This window comes from Bacillus rossius, chromosome 1 (genome assembly GCF_032445375.1).
Source record: "Bacillus rossius redtenbacheri isolate Brsri chromosome 1, Brsri_v3, whole genome shotgun sequence".
In the NCBI taxonomy this organism is placed as follows: domain Eukaryota; kingdom Metazoa; phylum Arthropoda; class Insecta; order Phasmatodea; family Bacillidae; genus Bacillus; species Bacillus rossius.
The window spans coordinates 329,511,658-329,532,434 of NC_086330.1; the positions used below are offsets into that span (position 1 = coordinate 329,511,658).

The following is a 20,777-nucleotide window of genomic DNA, read 5'->3' on the forward strand; positions in this document are numbered from 1 at the left end:
AGTTTCACACTTAAAAATATAAATAAACATAAAACTGAAAAAAAACCTATAAAATATAAATTATAAAAGATTATCTAATTCCGCATGAATTCTGTCACAAAGTAAATATATTTGTTGTATTGTGACGTGATAACATTTTTTTTTTAAAAATAAATACCAATTATTCTTAGCAGCTGAGAACCAACGTGAGTCTACAGTGAGAAAGCTGTTGCAACAAATGTTTGAACTACGCACCTCGCCTCGACATCCGCCCGCCACGATAATCTTGTGTTCACCTTTCTTGTTTCTTCCCTTTCTATTTCTTTAGTTATTGTTCCTCCCCCCCCCCCCCCCCCCCCCGGTCCTCTTTTCTAGGTTGCCAAGCAACGAATTATGCTGGTGCGCTTACATGAATGAATTTTTCTAGTGCTATGTTATATTATGTCAAATAAGTGACAGCCATCTCCTGGTTGAGACTTGGAGATGGTAGCATGTGTAAAGAGTACCGCTTTTACTTGTGTATGGGTCGCACATTTAATGCCGACCCTTATGCTAGATTTTTATAATGGGTAAAAAAAAATAAAATTTTATAATTACAGCGTGTCGTTGAGTATATGCGTAAATAACTCTCCTGCGTTGATTTTTAGTAAATATAACTTTACAAGTAATTAAAAATTGTTTAGTTAAAATAACTAAGCAGTGAGAAAAGCACCATGAATGGCGCTGTTGTGCTAAGTATGTGCTGGTCGCCCAGTCAATGCTGCAAGTGATGTGACTTGCTGGGCTGGCATTTGCTGGAGGAGGGGGAAATCTAAAAATAAATCAGCCAGAGTATGTGTGGGTGCAGGTGGCCATGTAGCAGTGTTGACGGTTCTTCCTCCCGCCCTCATCGTTGTAAATGTCAATGAAAGTGAACTGGCATTTACACTATCTCCACATGTGTTTTCGACAGGTTTTTAAGATGTAACAGTGACCCAATATTGTTGTTTTTTGCATGAGATTTCCCAAAACTACAGCCATCGTTGGTCCTTTGAAAGTCCTACTTCAAAGCTCAGCATTTTACTTCTCCAGTGCTTCTTCCCCCCCTCCCCCCCAAATGCTAATTTCTCTCTGATGCATGCGTACTAGTGTTTATAAAAGGAACTGACACAAAGGGTAGCTTGCTGCATTTTTTTTCTATTCAGGAAGAGGATTGGTGGTTTAAAAAAATACAATACCCGGGAAGGGATAATACACTAGTATAAAAAATAGTAGCCTTCTCCTTTGTCTTTCTTTTTTTTTTTGTTGTAGGAGGGGTACGTAAAGAAGTTAGGAAGTGTTCGCTGGTTTCAGCATTAAAAAAAATAGGTACAAAAATAGGTACTAGTAATTGTAGTAATTAGTTCAATATTAGAAAATCATACATATGAGCATATGTTTGTCAACTTATAAGCTATGGGAAACAAAATAAGAATTCTCAGTAGAAAATACATTCTGAAACTGCACACATTATATATATAAACAACTTGGGTTTTCATAATAGAATTTTTTACTGCAGTTTATATTCAATGGTGATGGCAGATAAACCATCTAAAAAATCTGTTACCAAAAAAAAAATTAAAACATCACAATCAAATACACTACATTTTGAAATTCATTGATCTAGTGTTTTTTATTTATAATTGAATGTTATGCACAAAGTAATTTTATTTATAAATAATATTTTACTAACATAAAAACATTAAAGGGACAGGCACAGTACACATTTTCTGGAAGACCAAAGTTTGAATTCTGGTTTGGCCATCCTTCATTCAAATCCCCATAATTTCCCCCAAAATCAACTTGAGACAAAAACTAGGACGGCTCGCAACACGAGGCCTTACTTCGTCGCAGCAACGGCCTTCGTACCTGGGCAGGTTGTCTCCCACCAGCTTCACGAACTCTGCTCGCAGCTCTGCATACGTGCTCGTCAAGTCCTGGCAAACCTGGCGTTCCTTCTGGTGGTGGAGAATCACTCGGTTCTGGTAGAAGTCGTGCAGCGTAGTCATGCTGCCGATCTTCATGTCGTGGAACACACGTTCCATGATATCCTGCCAGGAAAATATTTATTTTACCACAACGAAGCAGAATGAATGGGTTATAGCTTGATGCCTCGCAGACACCGAGAACTTTAGAAATAAAAATGATGAGGGATGATGAGATGAGAGTATGAATGAGAGTTTTAAACATGAGTATTTAACGAATGGCTCACTCCAACCATCGCATGTGTTTCCCACTTGAAAAAATCTGGGTTTGGTCTTACCGGTAAGCCCCTGTGAATACAATTTATATTTATTATGCTTATTACAATTTCTCTATTGAATTTGTTGTTTGGTCACAAACATTCTCACCAAACATTTACTAAATTCATTATCAAGCTATAAAAGGTCATTCAAGTAATTATGATTATGAACACTTGTGTGACTTTTCACCGCAATTAGATACAATACTTAATACATATTTGTTGAGAAACTTAGAGACAAAATATAAAATGCAAGTGAGCTATCATGATAAATTTTGAAGGAAAAACCAAGAAATAACTATGTATGTATAATGAATATAAAATAAAATAACAATTATGTCTTGTAAGAGTGAGCCTTAAGTGTTTATAGTCAATAAGTGAAATATCCATTACCTTTGTTTGAAAGCAGGTGTCAAGTAATTTATTTGAACAGGATTTGGATAAGATAAAGGATTATATTGTTACATTGTTCTCACATGGATATAATAGCACGTGTGTAATGACTGAATCTTAAAATGTTTATGACATTAAAATATAAACTATTAAAAATTACACAGATTTAAGATAGTGATGGGAGATTAGTCTTAAACCAATTAAAAATGCCATCAGTTCCAATAATTTCATGAAATTGATAATGCATCAGCAACATGACACCCATTACATAAGACAACCTGTTAAGTAAGAAGTATGGCAGTCTTAAGCTCTTAAATCTTGCATAAAATTTTCATCTTATACCCAAAAATCACAGGAGGTTAAAAATTCTTGAAAATAATCATACACAAATGTTTCACACTAAGATAAATAAACATAAAACTGAAAAATTTATAAATATTAAGTGTTAAAAGATTCTACTAAAATTCTGCTAAATAAGTAAATACATTTGTTGCATTGCGATATGATAAATTTTTTATATAGATTCTAATGATTATAATTTTTACTATTCTACTTCAATGAACTTATATGAATTTGATATAAGTAAAAAAAAATTATATTTGCACAGGCCTATCCCCCGGAGAATCAAACAAGAACTGTAGCCCCAAATAAAGCAGTAAAAACAGTTAACATTTTAATGTTATTTTATTTTAAATACTAAACCACTACTAAACTACTAAACCAAATAACAATAACACCACGCTCATTTTTAATTTTGGATACATATTTCCAAATTAGCAAAATTTAATGACTAATCACTTTTAAAACAAAAACTATTACCACCACCAAATAAATTTTGCACAATTGCGAGAGTCCAGACCGCGATGCCAGGTCCGGAGCTGGCTGGCAGGCCTGCGCGTATCACGTAGCTACCACTGACATAAGACATGCCACGCGTGCCTGGCCGGATTACAAGGGTCATCGCAACCCCCCTCCGCTCCCAGTGCATCGTCATGCCTCGGTGCCGTTTCTGTCACTGAGCGGCCTTGAGGAATTCCGCTTGCCGCCGCGTGAAGTGAAGTGAGCGAGCGACGCCCTTCTTGACTGTTCGGGCGTCGGATCGGCCAGGGATGACGCAACTTGTCATCAGCCCCTGTTGTCTGTTCGAGAAGGGCGCCCCTAGGTACTTAAGCCGCGACGCCGGCCTCCACTGCAGTGTTTGGGCGCGAGAGTTCTTGGGGTGACAGTTGGGTGGCGAGAATGCAGTGGGCAAGAGTTTTTGGGGGCGGCAAGAGTCCCGCGACAGTGGCGAGAGTGCCGCGAAGAATTTGGCGGTGGAGTTTGTGACAGAGTTACGCGGAAAGTACACACACACATACACATATACATATAATACTCCTAAAATACAGAGAATCAAAATTAAAATAATTATAAAAAAAGTTTAATTTACATAAAGTATATTGCTTTTACATCTAAGTTGCTAAAGCTATACAAACTCATAGACCTACTATAAAAGTATAAACACAACACAATTTTATATACAAATAATGAAAACAAATAACTACCTAATAACATTAATGCTGTCTCTCATACAACATTATTTTTTTCTTCATTTTCTTATCATTACTATTATTTAATGAATCTTCCTCAAATTAATAACACAATATCATCCCTATATTTGTTGTTTTTCACATATATTTTCAAAGAGATATTCACTAAGTGCAATATAATGGGCGTAATATGTTGCATAAGTGTTCATAATAATTATCACTTGCTCGAAATTTTACACCTATTTTACTACACAATGAATATCTGTTGAAAAAGGAATGGACATATTGTGTTAAAATTTCAGAAAAAGCCCTTAAATAATAGTAATGATGAGCAAATAAAAAAAAAACTTGGGTGTGGAGAACGCACCTTAACCTATGCTCCTGGATTCTGAGTTAAGCCTAATAGCTTAATCTTCTTTAGGCAGAGTTGTTATGACAACTGTTCATTGTGGCCATTCCAAATATTTGAGAGATGAAAAACTTAAGGCTGAACAATCAGGTATTGCTCTCAGGATGATAATTACCAAAATAGATGCCATTTTAAGTAATCAAGCAAAAACAGTAACTAAATTTGAAATACAGTATTGCTGCACGGATAAGAAAAACCTATATGTAACAATTTGTGGAGACTGCCCTATATTATTGGTTCTTCAAAATAAATAAATAAAAACTTATCCTAAAATATAAAAGATACAACTCACAGGAAATCCTGAAGGACCCAATAAACTCTCGTGTTCGTGAGCGATCCGCATGAGACGAGTGAAGTTCAAGATATACTGCTTTGCGACATCAGTAACGGTGTCCAGCAACACTTGTGACGCAGCTGAAACAAGGAAGGAAGTGTCAAAGTTGGTACTCTTGCATTATGACTTCAGGTAGTCTGCACCAGGGTTGGTATTCTGCCAAAGTGGTTTTCCACCCCTTACCTCCAGAGGAGGTGCAGTTCTTAAACATATATTACCATCCCAATCATGGTGCATAATAATTCAGAGCAAAACCTAGCTCCAAATAAGAATTTTTTTTTTTTTTTTTTTTTTTTTTTTAACAGAAATGATATGATCTCTGGGTGAACCAATAATCAAATCCAATTAATTTTTGCTACATACATATAGGATATTATATAAAATATGAAGACTGCGAAGAAAATAACATACAGTATTATGTAGGCAATTATTTAGTACGAATAAAAACTATAAATGTTAATACAAAACAAATTAGCATATTTAAAATTTAAATAATTAAACATGGTTTAGTAAAATCCAAGATTCTCAAACATTTTACACAAACAAAATTGTAAACGGGAAGCTGGTGGGACTGGTACAATACCAGTGGTGGCATATCATTCCGAGTCTATTCTGTACAAATAAGTAAGACTTCAATTGTTTGGTTTCCAATTTGATGTTTGATATAATAAATGATTTTAAAATGTGTAGAAACAGTTCTAAAAATTATTTAATCATGATTAAGTATGTCATGTTTTGATGTTTATTATTATAATTTTCTAAATGTATAATATGTGACAAATTTTAACAATTCTGCATGACACACTACAGTAGAATATACATGCAGATTAAATATTTTCCACACCAAATATTCTACTGACCCAACCATTACTAAAACAAAATGCCACATAATTTTGCAAGTCTCATATTTTATATTGTCCTTGTCACACACACCAAGGTTTAAGAAGCTGACTACTCACTATCATATCCAACATGAGCAAATATTGTCGCCACTGCTTTGCGCAATAGGTGCCTGGCGTTAACAGCGTTCAGGCGAAACTGGGGCGGAGCTTGGCCGAGCGAGAATGGGCTGCAAGAAAAACAAGCATAGACTATATTCACCTGAAAATAATGCGGCTCTGAATGTAATGCAACCCCAAACATTTTGATTATAAGTTTTCTGGGGAATACTCCATGGAGTGTAAATGTAATTGAAAATTATGCAAACTGGTAAATTTATCCCAAATTTACTAGAGCTTTTCTAATGCCCCTTTAGTCAGTAGAGTGATTTACATGGTCCCTTTTGAAACATCAAGCCGCAGTTAGAAAAAAATTGAGTTTTATGGCTGTAGTTGAAAAGCGGTGGTCGTTCAGAAAGCAAAGAATGGGGTATACTCATGGTGGTCTGAGAGGGAGAGAAGCAGAAGGAAGTGGATTAAAGAAACCCTGCCACAAACTCAATTTGCACCCTCTTCCTCATCCCTCATTACAAGTGTCATCCTCTTATGTCATGCCTGTGTAGAAGGTTCATGTAGCCAGCCGACTGAATTGCTGTAAGTGACGTAAGTTTACAGGCAGAGTTTCAACTAAGTAGAGGTAGAGGAGAAAGTAATTAACAGTGGTGTAAAGTGGCATAAGTGACGCAGTTCATAAGACAGAGTGGTTTTTAAACAATGCTGTTCTGAGTGGCAAGATACATGTTACCAATTATAATGTGACATCTCACTTTTAGTTACAGCAGGTTTGGTAATATTCATCACATTATTTTCTGATAAATACAGTAAATAAATTGACTATCAAAAGCAACATAAATTTCTTTAATACTGTTCATGTCTTCATACATACTTTACGACACATGAGATATGAACTGCTTTAAAATGTTTATAGCACAACACACAAAGGTAGGAAGGACTCTATACTAGGGTGACACATGGACAAAAATTATCAGAAAATTTTTTCAGTAGTTTTCATAAATGATTCTGCAGTTTGTGCATCCAACCAGGCCTTGTAGCATTCAGTCGGTATAGTGCTCCAGTATATGGAAATCACTTTCAAAGAAGCCATGACATAGTCTGTGCTGTATTGGCAATGATGTTAATGGCTTGATAATGTGAAAAGAATATCAATCATTCCACTATTTTGGTTTATAACAAAGCAAAAAAACAAAAACAAATAACTTATTCCTCTTTTTTGCAGCTATACTGTAAAGGCCTAAAAAAAATTTTGGTATAAACTCATGTTGGAAAAAAAAAACACAGATAAACCATGCTAAGATGTTTCTCAAGGGACTTGCAGATTTGAACTTACTAAGCAGGAAAAATTAATATAGTATTAAGTTTAAGGACTGTCATGACAATAATGTTCAAATAAAACAAACATTAAGTTACAAAAGTGAATTCAAAATATGTACTTTGAAATACATAAGGCTTTCCTGCTTAGTAAGTCAAGTATTATACTTTAATCCTTTATTAATTATTTCTGGTTAGTAAGATGAAATATATATTATGTTACTGAAATTCCTTATGGTTTTTAAAGCTATAAGTGCTTGTTTATACTTTTTCCTTTAAAGGATACAATTACAGGCTGATATTAGGGTTTTTGATGGTCAAACCTGATAAAAAAGCAGAATAATCTTAGGGTGCGGTTACATGGGACCCTGAACTACTTCAGGTGAACATGTTCAAGTAAACACGTTTACAAACGCGAAAGTGTACGGTTACACGGTAGTTGCTGAAAAGTATGTTCAGCTCTAAAACCGATTGTCTACTGTCAACGAATGACTGTGTTGTTGATCGTCTCTATTTTGTATCCAGAAAACGTGGGATTTTCTCACTTGTTTATAAAGTATTATCAGCAGAAATGGAATGTGTTTTCATAGTGCTCAATATTTTTTTACAAATCGGGAATTCATACAACATCCACAGTAAAATTTTATAAATATATTTTTTTATTATTTTTTGAGCGAGAGTACCTATCTCAGTTTTAAGAAAATTAAGGTCAGGATCAATTAAAAAAAAATATATATATATAATTACCTGTTGATTTTTTTTGTTGCATTCGGTAAAATATTACTTGAACTTGTGCCAGGAACACTTTCCATCTTGAATTTCTGCAAAGGACTGTTTATATTCTAAACAGCCAATCAGAGGCTAATGTAGAATATATGTCGATCTGAACTACTTTGCCAACCTGTTTAAGTTAAATGGGAAATGGCCTCGAACGAAACACGTTCAGACTGTGTGTAACCGCACTCAACAGCTGAACATGTTCACCTGAAGTAGTTCAGACTCCCGTGCAACCGCGCCCTTAGACACAACCAATATTGTAGTTCTGCAGTGCCACCCACCTGTCAGTCTTGTTAATATGTCTGAAGGGTGTGTTTATCACATTCTTCACTTCCACTGGAGGAACATCAGGCATCGCTGGTACGGGGGGAGGGAAGTTCTTGCTCAAATTTGATAATGTCTGCTTGCAAAACATTTTCAAATACATATCGTTAAACTAGTTTATGGCGGTACTTAGCTGATTAATTTATCATTGATTAAAATAGGAAAATGAATATTCACCTCCATCTAAGACATGCCACTTAGTCTCAGGCACAAAAGTAACAAAACCTTGCTTTTCACATGCAATGTAAAAATGTTTTAGGTGTCACTTGATGAGGACATTCTGCAAAAATACATAAGCCATTTAAAAGAGACTATCCCCCCCCCCCTTCTCACTTCCAGATAAGAATCTAGAACTTGACAGCAGTGACGGACGGGCAGTGGCGGCCCAAGGATTCGCAGGGCCCTGGGCCATTTACGTTTGCAGGGCTCTGATATTTTGGAAAGGGGGCCTTACCATACCCCAAGAGAATAGGTGAAGAATCTGAAAAATTAACTTTTTTTTAACAACAATTTAATTAAGTCAACCAGGACCTCAAATTTCAACTATGGTTTTGCTAAATTTAGCATTACAAAATTATAATGAAGTACATTTACGTTATACAACAGATAGTATTCTACAGTTTAATGACATTGATATTACTAGTGTGTTAGTAATAGCTGGGCCGGCGTGGGAACCTGGGCCGTAGCCAGGATTTTGTGGAGGGGGTCCATTAGAACTATTATATAATTTTTTATGAGTAAGTTTTTTATACCTAATTAATTCAATTTCAAAGGAAAATTGTCACTCTAAAATTTCATAGAAGATTAGACTATTAGAACTTTAACATTTACACATAGAAGTCTAATGATTTGGCTTGAGAAAAGAAAACTTTACATTTTACATTTTCTATATAATTGTTTTAAATACTTTCTTCTTAGTCAATTGTTTGATGGTTTCGTTAAAACAATACACACACACACACACACATAGAAGATATTAAATACATGAAATACTCATGTCAAACTCGTATGAAATGCATACAGTAACATGTGTGCAAAACATCATTAAATACAGACTGTTCAGAAACACAATTCCTGTCGCTTCTGTGTACGAGGCATGTCGGGCTACAATGGTGAGGAAATACATTATTGTAGCCCACTAAGGATTACAATAATTTTTGTAAAATAATCTCTCTGTAAACTTATGTACTGCTATAATTTCCTTATTCTGTCTTTGCTTGTGTTATAAACCCTGGAAGGGAGGAGCGGAACCTCATGGCCCTCCCCAGCTACGTCCCTGCAGCATGGCCCAGGAGATGCCCCTGTGGATGGGGAGGCTGAGATGTTACACTGACTGCTGTGACCTAACAGAAATACAAGGGCAAACGGCCGTGCCTAAAACTTGTCAACTAGTAGTTTCATAAACAAGTGGTTCCACTACCTTGCTTACAAATCCTGCAGCAAAGAAAAAGAAACCATGTCAAAAAAACAAGACAAAACATGTGGAGGTTGTAAGTGTGAATAACTGGGTTTAAAAAAAAGGCTACACTAATAAATTATTTCTAAGAGTATCCCTTCTTCTCCACAATGTAACGACATAACTACCTTTACACAGAACCTGTTATGTAATAAAAGTAGCTTCAACCTTGCATAACATTTTCGCCTTATACACTAGAAAATACAGCACGGTTAAAATTCTTGAAAACAATAACACACCAATAACTGATGAACTGAAAATTCTACAGTCAAATCTCTATTCTATGACCCAGAGAATAATGACGCTCTCTAAGTAATTACTAAGTAATCAATCGCTGGGACACGCGATATAGAAGGCTAGTTCCCTACCTGAATTCAGCTGCACTATTCGGCGGTAAGTAGCAAGCCATATTAAGAATTGAGTCTATTAGTTTGTTTGCATTAGTTTTGACATGCCAGACAGTAATGTAACTTTCATTGTAAACTCATGATGGAGAAAGACAATGATAATGATCTTTTAAGTAGTTTGCAATGTGACATTCGCTTGCTTAACTTTAATTGTATAATTTTACAAACCCTGTAAATGAATCTAATAAGGGTCACTGTTCAAAAAGAAGAACCTACATTTCTTGTAATTAATACAGGTGAACTTTGTTCTCAGGATCATTAACTGGAACTACCAACACTTCAAAATCCCCCCCGACAGAAATTTGTGGTTTAGTTGCAGAATGTTTAATATTATAATCCATGTTCATTTACAATTGTGTAATAAATGCAGTGAAAAAACCCACAATTGCTGCTGACTTCCAACCCCCGCATCCCTTAAAGTGCGTTGTAATGATTTTATGACAACAATGCAAAATAAAAAAATTTTAAAGTAGAAGTTGGGGAGGGGTCAAAATAGGTCCAAATTCAAGTAATGATCTCTTCAAAATAACAGTCCTTTTCTCTGGAACCATAAAGGATCATAGAATCAAGAATTAATTGTAGATTTTTAAAACTAAAGGTTTAATTCTTTAATGTACTACTTATATTAACAAAATTAACAATGATACATATCATATTTTTACTCTTACACTGTATGGCTGAAGTCATAAAAGTGAAAAAAAAAAAATGTTTATTATTAAAGTAAAAGGGTCTTTACTCTGGCATCCTATTGTTTCTGCTCTTTCTGTACCAATTGAGCGGCTCATGTTTAGACTTTTTGAAACAATTCTGGCTGTTTACCTGAGCCACCAGGTTACATCATTGGACTGCCGGCACTTTCAGGTCACTCAAAGTTTACATTTAATGTCATTTTTCATATTAATAGTGTGTTTCTTGTTTCCTAGCAGATTACACTTAACTGTATTTCCCCCCCCCCCCCCCCCCCCCCCCCCCACAGAGCAACTTAGGTATTATGACTTGTTTTAAATAGTATTTTACTGTATACTAAGTTTTATTTTGTACTCCCGTTAAAACTATTGACGTTCGAGGATCTGGCATGGCCATGGTCCCGAGCGTGCCAGAGTAAAGACCCTAAACTGTTCAAAACATGATTTTAAGTAGCGTGGGCTGCACAACACCTGTGAATGACCAGCTGCTGAGGTGGCATCTCGGAGTTTCGGAGTGATTTCTTGTATCATCTCCGCTAAACGTTTTGAGTGCTGTATCAGTTTGATGGTTGCCAACAAATTGTCATCCATTTTACAAACTTCCAAAGGAACTCTAAAATAAAAATTAAAATAATAATAACAAAAAACAGCAGTTAATATTTTTCAAAGTTATTTCAATACTATATTAAACACACTATCAGGAAATAGTTGATATTAGTAGAAATAAGGTAGTAACAAGTATATATATAGTCTAAAAGCATTGAGATACAAATAATGTGGACAAACATAACAATCTGTCAGATCATATTTATTCCACAGACATCTACAAAAAGGAAAGAAAAAAATTGTCAGTTTCCACATTTTGTCTTCTTTCAAGACAAATGATTACTTAGGTGCTAATAAATTATGTTATCTCTCACAATAAATCACTGCATATGCAGATTTTTAAATTTAAATATTGGCAATGAAGTGAGATGAATATTGAGGGCAATTCTATAAAATAAAGAAATAATATAAAATATGTAAGCACAGAAATTATGGGTCGATAAATAAAAATATTTAATTTTTTCTATATTACAAATGTGAGCAGTTAGTTGTACAAACAAGAAGTACTCCTGCTTTGCCATATTATTTAATGCAATTTTTCCAGTACCTAGTTAATATAAAACCCTGAAAGTACATCCTTATAATGACTTCTAATATATAATTATAACTAGAATGTTTTGAGTTATTTAGGAATTATTTTCATGTTCGCGTATTAAACTAACAGCAATGACTGATACAACACTTTTCAAATGTTAATGTGTTGTTTCACTGGTCACAATATGTCAAAACTGAGAAGACATGAACACATACTTCATCCGTTAACAATATTTAGTACGCAAATTTAGAATCCACTGTAGATTCCTTTAATTATTAAATAAATTTGCACCTACATGTAAGACAAGAGACTATTTGGTATTGAACATGGGAGTGGTCCAAACCTGCTTATTAATATATATACATTCCTAAAAATTTTCTGTGCCATTATATTAGGAAATAATAGGCCAATGCTTAAGGATGTCCACTCTAGACACAACAACGGCCGTATGTCAACATTCCGCAATATGAGAATCAGTTTGACAGCAGGTTGTATATGTGAAAGACAGTTTAGGACATTGAAGGATATCCTTGCCACTGTGCAATTCAATTCCAGTTCACGCAGAAAGGAAGACGTCTCACCAGGTAACACCAGTTATTAAAGAGGCATTTCTTACAGGTTACTAACTCGACAACTGCGGCATCAACTGGAAGACACGGCTGGTACAATTTCAGGGTCTCCTGTTTCATGGCCTTAGCGATCAGGCTCTTCTGTAGCTCCAAGCTGATTGGTGCACTGTCTGTGCGAGGCTCCATTTCTCCCCAAAGCCTCCGGTTCACCACCTGCACACGCACAATCAAAGCGATATTGTCGACAAGCACGGAGCGAGGCGGTGCCTGAGAGAATTCTGGACTGGGTTTGAATCTTGGTATGACCATCCCTTGCAAAATATTTAAAACAGAATTATGGAAAAAAAAAAAAAAAAAAAGGGGGGGGGGGGGGTTTGAGAACTACTAATGTTGCTTAATTATCCAGCAAAAATAGTGTATTCGAACTCCAACTGGAGATTGAAAAAATCTCCATTGGAGATGCCACTGAAGTCCAGGAAAATTAAGAAATAAAAATCATTAAAAAATATACATATAAAAGTGATAATTATTCATATTGTTATATTAACAACTTCCCTTCAATATTTAATTATTTTTAATTCAAGACCACATAATCTTTCTTGATTTCAAAGCCATTCGCATATACCAAATTTTTCACAATCCATTCAGAATAAAAATTCCAATTTGGCTATAATTCATACATGTTAAATTTTTTTCCACGCTAATTAAAATGTTACTGACATAACCTGACCAATCCTTCACTTTCATTATGATCACATAGATAAGTAAACTCTTAGCCTTTCCAAAAATAAACATAAACCTACAGCAATATACGTAACACAAAACTTACTCAAACAACAAAAAAATTACGTTTTTTCAAATTCTCTATCAATACTTCATGTGGCTTGCTCAAACATTTGCATGAATTTGAATTTAATTCCTGCTACTATCCTTACTTTCCCTTTACTCTCCTCCTGGCTAACCCATTCTCATCAAACGATTCCATTTAAATACTGTTCTTATGACTAGCGAGTTTTTATCTATTTCTGTTCTCCTCAAAAACTTTCTAAAGTTCTCCTTCCTGTTTTAGCTCTCTCTCTCTCTCTCTCTCTCTCTCTCTCTCTCTCTCTCTCTCTCTCTCTCTCTTTCCTGTGGCCCACTAATTACTTGGTACATCCTAACTAAACTCTCTGTCCTTTAACATTCTCCTTCCCAGATTCCTTTACTAGTTATAAAATGCCTACTTTCTCCTTTCATCCGTTTCTATTCTCCTCCAACCACCTAGCTGCTCTCTGCACTCCTAGTTCCCTGTCAAGCACTGCTGTGTACGGATCCCACAACACCGCAGCATGGGACTCACCATTATGATGCTTGCCTTACTGCCTCCTGCCCTCAGTAACTTGCCCAGCGTACCCAAGGCCAGCTTGCTCTTCTCCTCCACTTCCTCCACTTGCTCCCGCAACACAGGTTGCCTTGGAGCACTGTCTCTAGATATTAGTTGCTGGTCTTCTTCCCTCCAGTGGTAGATACTTGTTCACTGTTTTTATCCTTTGCCAACCTGACTATGCTTGTCTTGCCCACGTTTATCCTCAACCCATACTGCCAATTCTTCTAGATCCTTCTACAGACTCCACCCTCCCCTGGCGGTATCTCGAATACACCACACAGTCATTCGCAAAAAGTTGTACCTATGTTATTTTGTATTGGTGGTCAATAATGCCTTTGTGTGTGCGTGTTTTTTTTATGCGGCAACAGCAGTAAAATAATGGTTTTGGGTGGATAAAAGTGAAAATAATAATAATAATAATAATAATAATAATAATAATTTCATAAAAACTAAAATGCAGGGAATTTAGTATACCAAAACATTATAAATTTGGTATCGAATAGTAAACTAGCCAATCATTTTAGTTTATTTTGTTATTCCAAAATGAATTTTTAAAGATTGTAAGCTAAACTACACAAAAAAACTATTGAGTAAGTAATTCACAATGCAACATAAATGCTATGAATTAAAATAAATGATAAATGTTGGGTATATGGTTTACATTGTGCTCAAAAAAATAAAAAAATGGTAATGAAAATATACGGTAATACTCGGACTTAGCGGCTTTGTTGACCGGAAAGAAAAAAAGAGATTGGAAAACACAGTTTCAACACACTACACACGTCCCTAAATTTACCCTGAAGGAATGATTTCCTAATTCCTACTGGTTCATGAAAAATAACAGTTTAAAGCTTACAGCACAATACCTATTTTTTCACACTACCACCGCCATTCACTGTTTATCCATGATCATATATCTGTTCGTTTAGCATAACTGTAGCAAACTATGAAGAATAAAAAATATGCTAATTCTTTCGTTTCATATATTGAAGTTTATTCCTGGATACCTGAAGGCTTGATCCTGATGGCATGATCCTGTTGACTTAATCCTGTGGAACATGGTGCTATCTGTTTTAATTCAGTATGTCGGAGTTCCTGATGGCATAATCCTGTGGTACATGTTACTTGCTGTTTTAGTTCAGTACACTGAAAGACACTGATAGCATGATTCTGATGGCTTGATCCTGTGGTACATGATGCTTGCTGTTTTAATTCAGGATATCAGAAGATCCTGTCCATAAAAAAAATTATCATATTATAATGAATTATGACTGTAATTCGAATAAAAAGGATTTTTTTTCCAACCTATAATCATAAATCTTTCTTATTTTGCAATTTCTTTATTGTGCAGGATCTTCTGACATACTAAACTAAAACAGCATGCATCATATAAAACAGGATCTTTTGATGTAATGAATTAAAACAGCACGCATCATGTACAACAAGATCAAGCCAAAAGGATCATGCCATCAGGATCCAGGGATAAACTGGGATATATGAAACACCAGCCATATCAAACATAGAATATACAAGGGCTGTAATCAAAGAATTCCTTAGAAAGACTACAAAATTCAATGTGTCAGCTACTTCAGTTCACAGCACATGTTCCTCACAGAAAATTAATGAATGACATTAACAATTCTTTTGGTAAATATGTAGTTTAGCGGTATTTGGGGAAAAAAAATGTTAAAAATCTGAAAATACTTTTATTATATGCTCTTTAAATTCCTCTTTTCATTAAAGCTGGCGGAGATAAGAAATTCCAAATACTTTAGGAGATATCCAATTTTTTAATATTCATAGTTGGGCGATATTTGTTAAATAAAATTTAAAAATTCCGAAAATACTTTTATTCTATGCTCTTTAACTTCCTCTTTTCATTAAACCCGGCGGAGATAAGAAATTCCCAATACTTTAGGAAATATCGAATTTTTTAATTTCATCACAATATCTGTGCATTCATGCGGCATTCAGCATTGTTTCTTGTTTACGAGTATGAATTTTTTTATTTTTCGCTATGTAGGTGAACGACTACATCATTTTCTACTAATGGCAAAGGAATTGTAGCCTCCTCTAACTTAGGTGAGTTTTTAACGTTTCAAATTTTAATGTTTTCTTTGTTATTTGAATATTGTTGCGCAAGTAATAATTTAAAAAAAATTATGTGAGTTCCTACTGTCCATCCTTTGTCCCGGTTGGTTAGGTCAGGTCAGTTACATTATAAATAATTTAAAACTAAAGAATAATTAAAATTTATTCACATTATTTTTAATGTCACCTTAGTTTCAAAGTATTTATAATGTAACTGACCTAAACTAATCAACCATTTTAATTAATTAGGCATTCATGAACACACGGCAAAATAACAAAAATGGCGGCAGTCGAATGATTACACGCATCTTCTATAGCAAAATTAAGAACAGCGATATCTCCTAAAGTATTTGGAATTTCTTATCTCCGCCGGCTTTAATGAAAAGAGGAATTTAAAGAGCATATAATAAAATTATTTTCAGATTTTTAACAAATTTTTTTGCAAATACCGCTCGACTACATATTTACCATTCTTTTCAAATTTTCGCAACCTCTTAGAATCATCCGTTATAACGTGACTCAAAATAGAATGTACGATAAATGCAATGTAACAAAACAAGCATTTTGTAATACAATTACTTATTCTAATAAAACAACAAACATGAAATATAAGCTTTAAAAATTCCTTACAATTACAATACAGTTGTAATTTAAACAAATTTCATTATTACAACACCTACATTGACTAAAGTTCTCAAAAAAATTTTTTAAATAACCCACCTGACGTTTGCCTGAATGCATAGGTATTGTAATGAAAGATGTAAACTATTGTTTTTTCACAAACCAGTAGCAATTAAGAAACCTTCCTTTCAGGGTTAATTCTGGAACGTCTCAAGTATATGGAAAACATATATTCCTATTTATCATGGGTACACAATGAATGGCAGCTGCAGCTCAAAAGTACAAGTATTGTAATGTAATATATAAAAAATTAAATTTTTTCACAAACTAGATGGAATTACAAAACCCTCCCTTTGGATTAAATTTAGAAACAAGTGTAGTGTGTGAAAATAATTTTTTCAATTTTGTTTTCTTTCCGTTCTAAAAAGGCTCCCTGTCTGATAATTACCCAGTTTACTGTGCAATATACTAATTTGTGTTACATACTTGACTAGGGTACAATGATGAAAATGTAATATCATAACTAAACCAATCTGGCAAAAAAACAAACATGTGTAATTTTTCCGCCTAAGCCACTCTTTTTCCTGCAGGGATAATGACAAAAGGAGTCGCCATGTTTACGATGACGTAAATATTATGGAATCACAATTATCAATGCTTAATTTTTCCAGGCTATGCAAAATCACATTTGTTATTTAAAATTCTATAAATAAAATAGAATACAACAAACTTATAGAAATTCCGTAAGAAGATTATTTGTTATGTTCATTACATCAAGAGTATTCGAAGACCTAATTGTTTCGCCACCCCATTTCATTTTCCTAAGTAGATAAACCAATACACTTTACTTAATAGTAAGCGACATACCCGCCAAATGTAAATTATTGCGAGGCCAGTGGCTAGTTATTACCAGGCCCCGGTACGTTTTGGTTATAAAACATACCTCATCGACATTATCAAAAGACGCTTCATCCATTATTTCTAAGAAAAATTAAGTTTAGCTGCTCAATTCACGAGTACGATGATAGCATCCAGGTGAATTTAGGGTAGCAATTTTGTCAAAAAACACATCACACAACATTTTACTTAACCAGGTGGGTTTTGTTTATCAACAATCAACATGAGACTGTATCGATAAACGAGCAACAGATACTTCAGAAAAAATGTCACACTAAAAGAAAAAAAAATGTTCACGAAGAAGAAGTAAACATACCAAATCAATGGACGACGTAAATATTGTGAATTCAAAATTTTAAAAATTAGAAGAATTATTTTTTGTTAAGTGAATTTAGTGTAATTTAAGCAGTGGGTAGCCACGTCCATATGTTAATTTGGTAATTATGTAAAGCTGTTTTTTCATCCAGTCAAATTATGCTCCCTAGTATATACGCGCCCAAAAAATGGAATGAAGTGTAGTGTTTGAAGTGTAAAAACCATTTTAAATGATTTTTTATAAAAGTGGCTGTTTATAACGAGGATATTATAATTCATACTTATTTACCATGGCGTCGTCCGTCCGAAGGCCTCCACCCGCCAGTATTAAACCCCGCTAACGGAACGCAACCCTAGCCCAGGTCACGTGAGTCAAGCGAGCCGACGACGTCGGTGAGTGTTTAAATAGATTACGCCCGTATGCCAACTCCACCAAACAACTCTTATGCTTCATTAATTACGGGGAGTAATTAAGTGATTTTTAATTATCAAAACAACCCTTAAGAGTGAAAGTGCGTCGTAGGGGTGCAGCGGTTTTCCCCGAGGGAAACCGCAATTAATAAACGTTCAGAACATCCCTTGCGGCCTTCCGCCAATAATTAACAACAGCATAAATCAACCTAATTAACCTCCCCGTTTTCACCTGCAAATAGCCACTGGAGTAGTCAACAAGTGACAGACAGTCTCCAGCTTGACTTTCTATTTTCAAATATTATTAATCTCAATTTTATTATGTATTATTATTATAGGCCTTCCGCCAACTAATTCAGACAGATGTCATTAAGTTACGAGGGTTCTAGAAATAATAATGTCTAATTATAATTATAAATTTGGAATAACGGCATATTAGAAAGTTCGGCGCGTCATGACGCTTCCTCCCCCCCCAAGCCGGCACAAGCGGCAGTAGAGTTTTACTCACGGGCCGGGGCGGACACGTGATCCCGCGGGGAGACTTCAACTTTTGTGCTACTGATTTCTTCATACTGGTAAATATTATAATTCATTAAAACCTCTTTTTTCCTCTCCCCGCGTGTCCCCGTGCCCTTTTCCGGTGCAGGGCTTAACCCGGCCGCGTTAATTTTTGCTCGTCGCGCAACAACTGTTCGCGACGCAGTCACCTTACGGTCCGGGCCGACTCCCGCAAACAGAACTTAATTTAATTCGTCGGGCAGACGCCTGCCGGCTACAAACGTAAAGACTTTTCTTTTAATATTACTTTCGTGGGCCCGCGACTCACACAGGTGAGCCCGGGCACGAAGCTAATTCCAGTTTATCACGGGAGTGGCCGTTAACCCACTCAAACTCTTCGACGACCCCCAAGCCCATGTAGGGATCTGATTTGCAAGTGCCGCAACGTAAAACGTGTTTAATTATTCAGTGCGAGTGTGTGTAGTGTCAACGTATTTGTCCAGTGTAATTGTATAACTTGTGCCCATCCACACTTTGTGAGATGCGGGATTAAAAACCAGCACCTAATTAACGTGTTCTTTATTTCATAGACGTCCCCTGAACAGTTAGGAAACAGTCCTCTACACTGTTTAGGGCCAGTGCGTATCAAAAGCAGGGACTCCCTTCCACCATCCACAGCCGCCGATCCTAGTGGAACACGCAGGGGCAAAACCCACGACCAACTCGGTTAATACTCAAATTAACCTGGCGCCCGCCGGAGATTTCATTAAGAGCCTCTAAAACCACTAGGACCGTCCCGAGTCTCGATCACGAGACCGCGGGTGACGGCAACCATCATAAAACGTGGTCAAAGTATCATTTCCGCAATATTTTGGTTGGAACATTATGGCGATTTTGAACTTAAAAAATGACTTCAACTACATCACATCATGCTGTCTCCTGACAGTTCCTAACTCCGTGGAATTAAGCATGTGGTGCTAAAAAAGGATGAAACTTAGCATGGGTGGATGATAGAAAGCTTGGTTTAAAAAATGAGTTCTCTTTGGAACGTAACTGGCAGGGTTGTTGATAGATATGGTAGAAGATCTAGATAGGAGAAAGCAGATATATGCATTATTCATCTATTTCAATAAGGTGACGCCGACCGCCAATGCTCCTCTATGTCGCATAGACCGCTTTGCCTCATCAACGTCTCGCAAAAGCATGTGCACCGAACGCGCTCGTGCGCGCAGCAAAGTGTAGTTCGTGCGACGAGGCGAACACCATGCAACGAGTGCTGCGCCGGCGGAAGGATCCGGCCGGGTGTGGCATATCCCTTTGCCGCACTACAACAAATTAATTTATGTATATTTTTTCACAGGTTTTATAAAAGATTATTTTTCATCAATTAATATTTCAGTCCTTGCAAAATTATGTTTCACTGTGCGCTTTGTCCCGAACCTGGCCGGTTCAGTTTCCCGCGAAATTCACACGTTTCCGCGGGAGGGCTGGCGGGGAAGGGGGGTCGCGCGCGGCGACACCGGCAGTGTCCTTCAGGAGCTCCGACGGGTCGGCAGCCTACGCGCAACGTGGAACCATCAACCTTTGCTTTCACCGACATGTAGTTTTCAATAGTGTAATATCTTCTTAAACTTTTACGTACAGTTCCGCGGTCGGCCTCAATCTACCATGAGGTATTTAACTTAATTAAATCAGTGCTCCAAGATGAGTGTTCTACGTAATACGTAAGTACTGTGGGAAGTTTACGAGACTTTACGTCGGTGCTTCACGCCTAACTTAGCTACCAGCTACTTAGTTTTAGCCCGCGCGGGGCAGCCAGCAGGCGACACGTGCCATCGAACGTACTAACGAATCAGTCCCTGGGACACATCTAGGTATCACGTAGAGTCGCCGGAAACACGGGCCTACGTGCCACTAGCCCAGTTTATTAAGTGTTATGTAGTAGTGAAATATTTATTCGTCAAAGTGTAATCTGTCATGTTAGAGTTTAGGTATCACCACTGCACGGCATCATGCCGCCAAATTTACTAACGAATCAGTCCCTGGG

The 20,777-nt window shown here is 36.1% G+C and overlaps 1 protein-coding gene across 3 annotated transcripts in view; it reads right to left on the reverse strand.

Moving 5' to 3' along the window:
• LOC134528024 (STAGA complex 65 subunit gamma-like) overlaps positions 1 to 17,787 on the reverse strand; it is a 32,181-nt gene extending 14,394 nt beyond the window's left edge. The window contains exons 1-7 of one of the 3 annotated variants that reach the window (XM_063361201.1): positions 17,553 to 17,787; positions 12,590 to 12,744; positions 11,293 to 11,434; positions 8,230 to 8,348; positions 5,864 to 5,973; positions 4,863 to 4,984; positions 1,867 to 2,048 (exon numbers count right to left, since the gene is read on the reverse strand). In XM_063361201.1, the coding sequence (XP_063217271.1) occupies positions 1,867 to 2,048; positions 4,863 to 4,984; positions 5,864 to 5,973; positions 8,230 to 8,348; positions 11,293 to 11,434; positions 12,590 to 12,744; positions 17,553 to 17,585 (863 nt within the window). In that variant the 5' untranslated portion in view covers positions 17,586 to 17,787. Of the gene's footprint in view, positions 1 to 1,866; positions 2,049 to 4,862; positions 4,985 to 5,863; positions 5,974 to 8,229; positions 8,352 to 11,292; positions 11,435 to 12,578; positions 12,745 to 17,552 lie in introns of those variants that run through there. The other 2 variants (XM_063361200.1, XM_063361202.1) reach the window with 2 other exon arrangements.
• Between the last annotated feature and the right edge of the window lie 2,990 nt (positions 17,788 to 20,777).